This window comes from Cyprinus carpio, chromosome A6 (genome assembly GCF_018340385.1).
Source record: "Cyprinus carpio isolate SPL01 chromosome A6, ASM1834038v1, whole genome shotgun sequence".
NCBI lineage: Eukaryota > Metazoa > Chordata > Actinopteri > Cypriniformes > Cyprinidae > Cyprinus > Cyprinus carpio.
In genome coordinates this window covers 13,514,986-13,528,067 of record NC_056577.1, presented here as the reverse complement: position 1 = coordinate 13,528,067, position 13,082 = coordinate 13,514,986, and the positions used below count along the sequence as shown (strand labels likewise).

At 35.7% G+C, this 13,082-nt stretch overlaps 1 protein-coding gene across 7 annotated transcripts in view; it reads right to left on the bottom strand.

Moving 5' to 3' along the window:
* Window positions 1-13,082, bottom strand: part of LOC109080016 (regulatory-associated protein of mTOR) — a 229,024-nt gene that overhangs the window by 190,499 nt on the left and 25,443 nt on the right. For all 7 annotated transcript variants that reach the window (XM_042758119.1, XM_042758118.1, XM_042758121.1 and 4 more), the window contains 2 exons: window positions 1,305-1,407; window positions 576-658 (listed from right to left, as the gene is read on the bottom strand). In XM_042758119.1, the coding sequence (XP_042614053.1) occupies window positions 576-658; window positions 1,305-1,407 (186 nt within the window). The remainder of the gene's footprint in view (window positions 1-575; window positions 659-1,304; window positions 1,408-13,082) is intronic.

The following is a 13,082-nucleotide window of genomic DNA, read 5'->3' as shown; positions in this document are numbered from 1 at the left end:
TTTTCATTTATCATTTTCTGTTTGATAAATATAAATTATTTTAATAAAATTACTGCAAGTGCAATTCCTGGAACAAGATAAGTGGGAGGTAATTATGACAAAATTAAAATTTAAGTGTGAGCTATCCCTATAATATATTTTGCTATTACAGCGAAAGTTGCTAGACTGTGTATTAGCATGTGATTTTAAGAAGTGCAACCTGTCAGTTGTACTGTTGTTTGGGTGTGGTTTATTTTGCCTGTGTTCAGGCTTTTCAAAAGTGCAAAATGATGAAACCATTAATTAAATAGCTAAATAATTAACATTTCTTTAGTTACTCACCAAAATCAAGGACACCACCATATGTCCTAATTATTTGATGCTTCATATTTTTCTATGAATCTGATGCACCAGTGGCAATACATTCACTGTGGTGCAAACATGCATAGCAAATAGCCTTTATTATTTTTTTTTTTTATGTATGTAGTTTTTTTTTTGTTTGTCTGTTTTTTGTTTTGTTTTTACATAACTCATTTTACCTCTTGTAAGAATGTGTTTGTGTTACACAAGGTTACAGCAGAGAGGACAGCTCTTACCCTTGGCTGCCAGTTCTCATACTGTTTCTGTAGATTGGACCCTATCGTCTCCAGGGCTTTCTGTGGACTCATGGACAGAGGGTCTAGAAAATAAGAAAGATAGAGAAAATACACATTTACAGTATACAGTACAGTAACACATTATCACACTATTATGTTATTATATATTATTATAGAGTATACTATACACTAACACAATATTATTTTATAGAGAATGCCAAATTTTATCTAAAGAGACTTCCTAGAATTCCTATAAGTACAAAAGCCATCCTAGAATAAAACCTGGCATAAACAAACACAAAATCAATTCTGTATGGATTTTTAAACATATTACTGCACTGCATACACATCATAACTACATAACAAAGATGTTGATCATGTTTCCTCTAAGGCAAGGGTTAATTTAACTAGTTTATTATAAATCATAAAAGAAAGCCAATGTGTATTAAATCAAACAAAAATCAATGCCGACTACAATGTAAAAATGTATCCATCACCATACTTCCAAAACCATTGCTTGCTTCAGATTTGTTTAGTATGTCCTTCCTTATTACACAATATCATGTACATGAAACAATCTTTATTCCACCTTACCATACCACATAACTGCAACAGATATTTATGGAATAAAGAATGTTTTACGTTTTAAGTTCAGATCATCTCTGAACATGTAAATGAAGGAAGTTACAAAATTTCTGGATGGATTGGTGGATGTTTGGAGGAACTCACCTATCCAGCACTCTAGTCTGGCGCAGGGTGAGGTCTTGACTACATCAGGAGGGTCCACGCCAACATTGAGACATAAAACTAGAGCCACACTCACTGTTTTCATCTAGAGGAACAAATAGGGACAAAAAGATAACTCTTATTACTTTAAATTACTCTGAAATGTGCTGAGATGAAGAAAGAGCAATTATTCATAACATGTCTAAAAGCATTTTAGTGGACAGAACTTTACAGCATTTCATAAGATTTGTAATGTTGTAAACATGAAACAAAGTTTCCCTTCAGTTTTCTCCAAAATAAAAACCCCAGAGTTTAAAGCTTGTGAGGAAATTAAGATGTAAGTATAGCTGTAATTTTACTTTTGTAAAGTGTAATAATTAATATAAATGTTTTTTTTCCTTTACAGTGCATTTGTGCTACCCATTTCCTAATTGAATGTAAATGCAATAATATATTTTTGTCTTAGAGTTAATGATAATATAAAACTATTATTATTATTGTTGTTGTTGTTGTTGTTATTATTATTATTATTAATGGTTTGGGCTTCCTACAAACGCCGGTGTGAATGTAATGTTGACTGAGTTACTATAAAAAGAGGTTTAAGAAATTTGGTCACTGAAAAGGGGTTGGTTGGAGCTGCTAATTTTGCTCTCAAGTTGCACATGATTGACGCATTTAAAATGTATACATTTTTCTTTCAGTGTACCATGTCCCTGGAGCCTCAAGAGCAGTTGTGTAGTCAAGATTCTCATCAAATATGGACTTAAATTTAGTTCCATTCCTCAGACATGGCTTCAAAGATGTGAAATTTAGCATACAAGTTGCATGGGCTAGTTTTATGCTGTTTTCTGTAATTTTTAGAAATTTACAGTTGCTGTCATGCACATCTAAAATGACTTGAGGGTTAGTAAATAACAAAAGTTGATTTAGTAAGCAAGCATCTCAAACACATTCATAAAAATGTTACACTTGAGGATGCTGTCACTCATTATGGCTGATTGAACTCAACCAAATTCCACACAGAGGTACTCCTAAGGTACAGCACAACACCTAAATGACAGTAATTCATGTCTCTGTGTGACAGGTGAGAACTTGATCCATGTGTTGAACATCTTCAAGGTGCTGCTGATCAGCATTCTGTTGGTTATAGTATAGAGCGAGTCGAGTCAGCTACTGTTAGAATTAGATCAAGAGTAAATATAAACCACACAGCATAAAAACTCCTGGCCAACAAAAGTGAGGTGAAATATCAGGTTTTACTGTGTCACTATATTTCTTGTCACTGTGTAATAAATTACCACAACAACGTACATGGCACTCTACTCACTCTGGACCTACAGTTCATTTAAATAAACTCTGGTGTGCAGATTCAAACACACAAAGCTGTTTACCTAGATGCGCATATTCTAACACACTGAGCTGTACTGCTCATATATGTGCAGATCCGAGAGTTCAAATCTGGATGCCAACTAGGACTGTCAATTTACACAGATTCTCATGATCGATCATCATTTAAATTAACAATCAATAAATCGATTAATCTTTTACCTTAACCTCTTAAACCAACTTTGCCATGTTATCATCATGTACTTAAAAAGTACTTGCTTAACCAACACAAAATATGTTTCGTTTTCTAAGAAAGAAGAAGCTTGGATTCAGTGAACATAAGGAATATGGCCATCTTAAGTGATTTTAATTTTGATGACATATTAGACATGCTCCATTTTCACAGTGTGAAAAAAAAGATAGTTTTACTTGAAACTGTGATCTGTAAAAGCATTGTACATACTATAGATATAGACTTGTATCCATATATCGTTGAAAAGGCCTCAACTAGTAAAATACATAAAGCATATTTGTTTCATTTAGAGACTAAACTATATGATGTATTTGTCTGAAAACTAACTGCTGGCACACGTTAACAGTATATACAAGACTTTTGCACAATGTTTTGGTCTGTAACTTCACAAAATATATTTATTTAGAGTAGGTGTTCTCGATTAAAATGAGCCACACAACTTACCAACTAATCAAAAATTTAGATAAAAAAAATGGACAGTCATTTCACAGTCTGAAATCATCAAAAAGGACCTTGAAGACCCTGTGGTGCTGCAGCAAAGTGAGTTTATTGCTCTTAAATGTTCAATTTCAACCTAAGTTACAAAACCATATGTCATTCAGTGTCACAGGGCCGTGTCTGATTCATCAATATGACGATGTATTGTCACATACTACTTTTCAATACAGGTATCGATGCAGCTGCTTCTGTATCGATTTTGCAGCATGTATGGAGCAATGGAGTGCACTTAATATGAATACAAGAATAACATTTAAAACCAAAAGTATTCTCGTAGCTTTGCAAAACTGAAGTTGCACCAGTGATGTCACATGGACTGTTTTAACAATGTCCTTACTATGTTTCTGGACCTGGGAACATTACAGTTGCATTGCTGTCTATGGAGGGTCAGAGATCTCTGATTTCATCAAAAATATCTTAATTTGTGTTCTGAAGATGAACGAAGGTCTTATGAGTTTGGAACGACGTGAGTAATTAATGACAGAGTTTTCATTTTTGGGTGAACTATCCCTTTAACTGCCTGCCCTGCCTATAGTTAGAAGTGGCCCTATAGTATGCATTGTTTAATAAAAAGCTGTTAAATTTAAATTTAGTGCAGCCCCGTATTGTGATACATATTGTTTCATGACATTTATATCGGGATACGTATCGTATCATAATTGTGATTAATATCATTCAGCGAAATGTTTTTTTTTTTTTTTTTTACACCATAGTGTCATCATTAAACTGAAAGACAGTATCACTGTATATATAACAATTTTAGTATCTTATTTATATTTCAGATAAATGAGGAATGTTAAGTACTGACAGATGTGCTAAACTTCATAAATAACAATATTTTATTGCATTTTTGTAGGGCTGGGTATTGTTCAAAATCTTTCGATCCGGTGCCAATTTCGGTACCTCAGTTTCGATACCGGTTCCTAACGATACTTTTTTCGATACCAATTTTATGAAATCCATTTTAACAAGATTACAGAACACATTACCTCAGAAAAACTTTGGTTTTATTTTTTCAGTTTGACTCATGCTCCTTAGCCAGTGCACAAACGAACAAAAAAAGCACAAAGGAACAAATTTTTTTTATAAATAGCTCATGCTCACCAAAGCTGAATTTATTTTAATAAAAAAATACAGTAAAACTTGTAATATTGTGAAATAGTATTACAATTTAAAATCTTATTTGAATATATTTCAAAATGTAATTTATTCCTGTGATGTCAAAGCTGAATTGTCAAAATCATTACTTCAGTGTCACATGACCCTTCAGAAATATGAAAACAGTTCGCTGCTTAATATTTTGGAAACTAGATAAATTTTTTTCATGATTCTTTGATGAATAAAAAATAAAAAGAACAGCAATTATTTAAAAACGAAATATTTTGTAACGTAACTCATGTTTTAATGTCACCTTTGATAACTTTAATGCATCCTTATTGAAAAAAATTCTGACTAATCAACACATTTTTGAACGGCAGTGTACATTCAGTAGGTTATTATTTATTGCAATATAAACACTGTCAGAGTGATCAACAAGGTATCTCTTCATTTACCAGTCGAAGATGGGCAACTTTCTGCTCTTATGTTTACTCCGTGCACTGTCAAGGTCTTCATCATATTTGTCGTGGTACCGGTCTTTGCAGCAATTATTACCGCAAATACCGCAACGCGCGCTGTTGGCATCGAGCCTGGAGAAATGTACCCACACTTTTGATCGACTTTTCCACATCTTTAAGGTATTATGTGTGTGTGCTCGTGTCTCATATGAATATGTGCGCGGAGAGTTTGTGTGTGCTCGCGTCTCATATGAGTATGTGCCGAGTTCCATGCGTCTCGTGTGTGTAGAGTTTGTGAGTGACTTTATGTGTGTTGTTGTGCATTTCCTATATACTTGTTTGAGCACTTACGTTGACGAGTTAACTCCTTAGGTATTGAAATCTGGAACTGAAAAACATGTCATTTTTCGATACTCGATAGTATCGAGGCAATTCGGTCGGTACCTAAAAAGTATCTTACTCGGTACCCAGCCCTACATTTTTGTGTGTTTGTGTGTGCACGATATTGATTTATTTTAAATGCCCATGAACAGAGAGAGTTGCCAAAAAGTCAATTCAGACCCAGGGTCATGTAGCACTCTTAACAATGAAAGGATACATTACTGTTTCTGGACAGAGAGTCCAGAACTATGGCTATGTTCACACTGCAAGCATTAGTCCTCAATTCTGATTTATTGCTCAGATCTGATTTTTTGTATGGCTGCTCACATTATAATTTTTAAATGCGTCCAATATGAGATTCCAGTGTGCACGAATGATGATCCTGAACTGACCTGCATGCACAAAAGAATGATAACAAGATGGCATGAGGCATGCTCTCAGACTGAAGAAAACACAGAGTCCACTGAAGTAAGCACTTACATGTTCATTTATGAGATGATGTGCAGCAGAAGCCAGCAAATTCTTGAGCAGGCGATAAGGAGGATAAAGATGAGTAGAAAGACAGCAAAGTTGTTAAATATTTACATGTTTATTTAATTAGGTTTGAATCTAAACTCTGCAGGGCTCTGGCCCTCCAGGAACTGAGTTTCACACCCCTGATCTAGAGTGACGTAAAAACCATATTAACTGTTCAAACTGCGGTTGAATTGCAAAACAGAGCAATTTCACTGTTCACAATGCATGAATTATTGGAAAATCCTAAATACTGAATTGGGGTGGGGGTTTAAATGAATGTATCTCTGAGGGGAACTAATTGTCTTCAGAAAAGTTTAGATGACATTTTCTTTTCATCTTGTAATGCATATAATGTATAGAATGCATATCAATGTAGTATTTAAAAGCACAGCACTGCTTTTTTTACAGCAGTAAACAAGGAAATGTTGCATTGCTGCTGTTCCATAAGTGTCACCTGCAGTCAGAGAGTTATAGGGGTGATTATGATGCTGCTAAAAAGAACATGAAATGTGTATATGCGGTTTAAGGTCAAAAAAAAAAAAAAAAAACACTATTTTCCACATACTGTACAATATTGTTTCTCCTCTATGCCCCGCCTTCTGAAACGTGTCGATTTTTAATAGGCTCATCGCTCTGAAAAGCAAGGTGTGCTATGATTGGCCAGCTATCCAGCGCATTGTGATTGGCCGAATGCCTCAAGCTTCTGACGGAAATGTTATGCCTCTTAACATATTGTGATGCCTTGTCCGGCCGGAGCGACGAGACATAAACATAAAACCCATTATAAACGTGATATAAACATGATTTCTAGTCATGTCTTCATTTGGAAGGCAAAAACAAAGTGGTTTCTCTTTCTCAACGAAACAGTGTCACACACCATTAAGGGGATTCCCCACCCAAAATACCCAAACTGATAACCTAATTTATGTTGGCAAACTGAAAGTATTCATAAATACAGATGCAAGCAATAATTATTTGAGACAAGCACATCAGAAGCAAAGAGACAAAATAAGCAAGCAAGGCAAGGGGTATCAGAACACTAGAATAAAATTAATAACAATTCTGCTTCTGCTGTCATTTACTCAGGAATATTATTAAAACTAATTTAATGATATACAAACCCGATTCCAAAAAAGTTGGGACACTGTACAAATTGTGAGTAAAAAAAGAAATGGAATAATTTACAAATCTCATAAACTTGTATTTTATTCACAATAGAATATAGATAACATATCAAATGTTGAAAGTGAGATATTTTGAACTGTCATGCCAAATATTGGCTCATTTGGGATTTTATGAGAGCTACACATTCCAAAAAAGTTGGAACAGGTAGCAATTAGGGCTGTGCGATTAATCGAAATCGTAATAAAATCACGATTTGAGCGTGCGCGATTTCTAAATCGCTTTATAGCACGATTTTCCGCAGTCCCGACCTCCCGCAGTATGCTATCCGATCCAATCAGAATGCAGCGCGAAAGTGGAGCGCGAGAACAGAACAGACTGGGCATATACCTAACTCCAGGTTCACACTCTGTCTGTGATGCGTTTTTTTTTCCGAGCCCATGTTAATGGATCAGAGCTTCACACTGCACGCGGTAAAAGATGTGAACAGAAAAGGTTAGAAATCGAAAGGTGCGAAAAGAACGAATATCTAGCACATGAGCATAGAGAGAGTTGTGAGTGAGTAAGTGAGTGAGAGGAGACATGTTTTAAGTGCGTGTATCTGAGCATGCGTGTCTGGTTTTGTGACAAAGCAAAGGAAATCTGCTGCGAGTGGAAAGATTCGCGCTCGCGCATTATTTTAATGTGCTTTCGCGTTACAATAATGCGCTTTCGCTGCTGCTTCTGCACCGCATACACATACTGTATACGCACTGCAGACGGAGTACGTGTGAACCTTGGGCAATAAATATATTTCAGCACCTGAGGCACTGCTACAATGAGCTCTTTGACCAATGCATGGCAAAAAAAAAAAAAAAGCCCTGGACACGGGTTTTATTTTATTTTATTTATTTTGCCATGTGTCTAGACATTTTGTTTGACATCTTTACTTAGTGATTATTTTGACTTATGTCTGTTCTAGAGGCATGTTACAACTTTTTGATAAAGCTCTAATTGGTTTTCTTTTAGAAATATGTTTCAAATTTATACTGAATGCATTTATGACTAAAGCATGTCTGTGTGTGTCAAAATCGTGATTAAAATCGAAATCGCAAAATTGATCAAAAAATCGTGATAGGTCCATATCGCACAGCCCTAGTAGCAATAAGAGGCCGGAAAAGTTAAATGTACATATAAGGAACAGCTGGAGTACCAATATGTCAATTGGCAACATGATTGGGTATAAAAAGAGCCTCTCAGAGTGGCAGTGTCTCTCAGAAGTCAAGATGGGCAGAGTACCGGCACTGCATCACATACAGGAATGCTACTGTAATGGAAATCACAACATGGGCTCAGAAATACTTCCAGAAAACATTGTCGGTGAACACACTCCACCGTGCCATTCGCCGTTGCCGGCTAAAACTCTATAGGTCAAAAAAGAAGCCATATCTAAACATGATCCAGAAGCGCAGGAGTTTTCTCTGGGCCAAGGCTCATTTAAAATGGACTGTGGCAAAGTGAAAAACTGTTATGTGGTCAGACGAATCAAAATTTGAAGTTCTTTTTGGAAAACTGGGACGCCATGTCATCCGGACTAAAGAGGACAAGGACAACCCAAGTTGTTATCAGCGCTCAGTTCAGAAGCCTGCATCTCTGATGGTATGGGGTTGCATGAGTGCGTGTGGCATGGGCAGCTTACACATCTGGAAAGGCACCATCAATGCTGAAAGGTATATCCGAGTTCTAGAACAACATATGCTCCCGTCCAGACGTCGTCTCTTTCATGGAAGACCTTGCATTTTCCAACATGACAATGCCAGACCACATACTGCATCAATTACAACATCATGGCTGCGTAGGAGGAGGATCTGGGTACTAAAATGGCCAGCCTGCAGTCCAGGTCTTTCACCCATAGAAAAGATTTGGCGCATCATAAAGAGGAAGATGCGACAAAGAAGACCTAAGACAGTTGAGCAACTAGAAGCCTGTATTAGACAAGAATGAGACAACATTCCTATTCCTAAACCTGAGCAACTTGTCTCCTCAGTCCCCAGACGTTTTGCAGACTGTTATAAAAAGAAGAGGGGATGCCACACAGTGGTAAACATGGCCTTGTCCCAACTTTTTTTGAGATGTGTTGATGCCATGAAATTTAAAATCAACTTATTTTTCCCTTAAAATGATACATTTTCTCAGTTTAAACGTTTGATATGTCATCTATGTTGTATTCTGAATAAAATATTGAAATTTGAAACTTCCACATCATTGCATTTTGTTTTTATTCACAATTTGTACAGTGTCCCAACTTTTTTGGAATCGGGTTTGTAGACTAATACTAAAAACATTGAAAACACCAATATTCTCTCCCTTTTTGGCAAACTGTCCTTCAGAGTAACAAAGAGCATTAAGCATAACAGATAAATTTATGTAAAAATGATACAACATACTTATTCTGACCTGTAGCAACCCAACATGTCAACTTCTGGGTCAACCAATGATGTGAGTCTTGGTAGGACTTGATGGACAATGGCAGACTTTATTAGCAGATGTAATGGCATATTTTGGTATTAAGTTTGGTGCCACAAGTGTAGCAGAAATTATGCCACATACCTTTATAAATAACAGTGAACTGGGTAAGGTGTATGGTCTTCTTCAGTCCCCTTATGCAAACAATCAAACATGGAAATAAACTTCCTGTACAGATGATGGTAATGAGCCCCTGTGGTTAGGGGAAGGTCAGTGAGTCATGGGTACACAGCAGGGACTCCACTAACCTGATGCACCACAGCAGAAACACAAAAGAGGCATGTGTTTTTCAGTCTGTGTGCCTCCTCATGTAGGTGAACTGCTGAAAAACCTCAAAGTAGAGACGACTACTGGAAGAAAAGTGAGCCCTTCTTAAAGTGACTCCTTCTCAGAAATACAGAAAGCCATGCTTTTCTTTCTTGTGAGGAGGAACATAAACAAAGATATTTTGATATTTGTGTTTTTGCTGTCCAAAGAACGGAAGCCAATGGAAAACAAAACTGTTACTAACATTCTTCTAAATATTTATTTTGTGCAAAGTGATCTCCTCTTGAAGTGACTCCTGAGTAATATAGAAAGCAGGGATGCACCAAAATTCATGGCCGAAGCCAAAACCGAACAAAATAAACCCCCCATGTATTTTGCCAATTTATTTCACCATTGCATAAATTAAAATTCCAAAATGTGCTTTTCACCGTTTTGTCTTGCTTTTCAAAGAAAAAATCTATTAAAAAACAACAATTTAAAAATATTTAACATAATATATATTTTTTACATTCTAGCAGACATTATACCAACAAAGCACAATTTATCTTAAAATGAATCTCTCTCTCTTAGTCTGCTTTTCAGCTCTTTCTCAACTGTTCTTCACCATTTTCCTTTCGGGTCGCCCGCGGTTTCTTTTTCCTTGTTTTGTCCATTGCAGGGCTATTCTGATTCTGGCAGTCACTTCAGCATCTCAGTCACCATCTGCTGTCATTTTACTGCCCAGGTAGACAAACTCCTGCACATCCTCCAAGGGTGTTCTATCTATGTAGACAGGAGTACTAACGTATGCATTTTTCTTCATGACTTTAGTTTTCTTGCTGTTGACCTTTAGCCCAATGGTACTGGCTATTTTGCCGAGGACAAAATGAACAAGTTAGTAAAATTTTAGTAAAATATTTTTTGCCCATCAGACCGCCTTCTTGAATCAGATGTATTTTTTACTGTACAAATAAAAGCAGCCTTGCTGAGCCGAAGAGACTTAAAGATGTTAGAATATATTACAGATCCCAATCTGAACACTACGTGTGAATGTTATAATAAATGTATTAACAGAGCTGTTGTAATTATTATTATAATTATTATTGTCTTACTTTTTATTTTATTTTACATAACAGTACAATTACAATACTAAGATTTATGAATGTTGATGGAGTTATTGCTTTTTCTCAACTTTTATTTTTGGCGGAAACGCGCAGGAAGACCTCAGTGCTTCTTTTTGTTGACAAAAGCAGATTTATAAATGCACGTATCGCATTGTCACATGCCTTGTAAAAATTCATAAAAAAAAGTAACTGACGAGTAACACTGTTTCAGCACAGACTTTCCTTGCGCTTTGGACTTTGAACCCTGGTTAACAAGCAGTCTGTGCATAGCTGTCAGAATACATGCAAATAGTGAGTGCATTAGAAAACATAACGTTCTGCAGTTTATTTACCTAAGTGTTTAAGGCCATTTTGCAATTTCAATCATCATACAGTACACTAGCTTAGATTTTTTTGCTTACCCCATTGGCAGATTATTTTTCTTGATCTTGAACACTTAATTTTGACTTTTTTTTTCATTCCAAAAACAAGAATAATTTTTACTTGTCTAGAAAATCTAGAAACTTGTCTAGATATTTTGGCTGGAAACAAGACAAAGGATATAAGCTAGAAAAAATCATTTTTTGCAGTGTAACCAGCAAACAATCACCCCTTCCTCTTCTCATCGAAGACATGCAATGCAGTATTAAACAGTCTCTCGCTGTCTGTGCTCGTAATGATTGCGTCTTTCTCAGACAGTTTTAAATGGTTCCACACTGCTGACATGTTTGTTGCATTATAAAGAGTGCACGCCACTCACTCTACACTGGTTGCTATTTAATCACGTCACGTCATTTTCGCTTATTTGGCTTTCTTTTGTTTAATTTTTTTTTTTTTTTTGGTCTATTTTCGGCCGAATGATTTTGGTTGCCAAACATTCGATGCATCCCTAATAGAAAGTCAAGAGTTTATTTCTTGTGTGGAGCATAAAAGAATACATCTTGAGAAATAAAAACAAAAAACCTCAGAAATCAAAATGTCTAAATCGACTTTACATCAACAACAAGTTATAATATGCAATAAATGAAGGAATCGCAGGTGAGTTAAACTCTTCCTCAATCATGTGAATTAAACTCTCTTTCTCAATCATGTGAATGCTTTTTAGCTTTGTTTCACTTCTGGAGTCAACAGGTATTTACAGTTCATTTCACTTTTTCATTCCACTTTTGATGTATTAAGGTCTTAGTATTCATTTATATTTCTATGCTGACACTTATTGGACAACAATTAAAACTTCATCTGGGTCCCTTTCTCCTCACTCAGTCTGCTGGGTTTACTGGGTTTCTCATTTCTGATTATTATACTAAATCCTATGAAATTATTCATTCGTCACAGAAGAAAAATCACAGTGTCTGATTTTCCTCAGTGCTTTAAAGCATGTAGATACGGTTATGGATCCATAAATGGAAATAATTCCCCCTCTGAGGAAACACAAACAGAGAGATTCACCTTGCATTCAAAACTCTGGCCTGAGGACAAACTCATTTACATGCAGGTAAATTCTCTAAATTCTAGCTGCAGATCAGTTTCTTGCAGTATCAATGCTGATGCTTTCCTCTTCCTTAAACCCACCATGCTTCTGACTGATTTTCAGACATCGGCTTTTCAGACACTGTAAATACTCACAAAATTTTACAGGATCATTGAAGCTGTGCAGTTTATTTTCCATTAGGAAATAATTTTTGTAATTAATATTTCACCAGATGTAAAGCCTCAAAGAAAACAAGATCAGTAAATCCTTTACGGATGTACTGATTATTTCAAAAGGGGGAAAAGGCTGAAAAGGCCTGGGGGAAAAAAGAGGAATACTTGAATGGAAATTGTAAAAATATGGATCATCAATAAGGATGGCCCACTGGCTGAGAGAAAAAGTATGAGAGTTCCGGGCAACTGATGGATCAGAGCCTGAGCAGCAGTGCCCCTCAAAATTTACTTTATTTTGTACATCCATTTGTATGCTTTACAAACTGAAACATTTCTATCATATGTCTTTACATTACATTTTCCAAAGTGTATTTTGCGAATTAATGGAGTTATATAATGGCTGTAGAATCTCCAGATTGTTAAAACTAAAAGAAAGAAAGAAAGAAAGAAAGAAAGAAAGAAAGAAAGAAAGAAAGAAAGAAAGAAAGAAAAACACATGTAAAGAATTTAGTTTTTTAACATTTCATGAAAAATATAATCCCATCCATTCCAACCGAATGGATTTTTTTTTATATGGCTGATGCAGTTGTAGAAGCATCTTAGCTGATATAAAGCCAATATATATGAAATC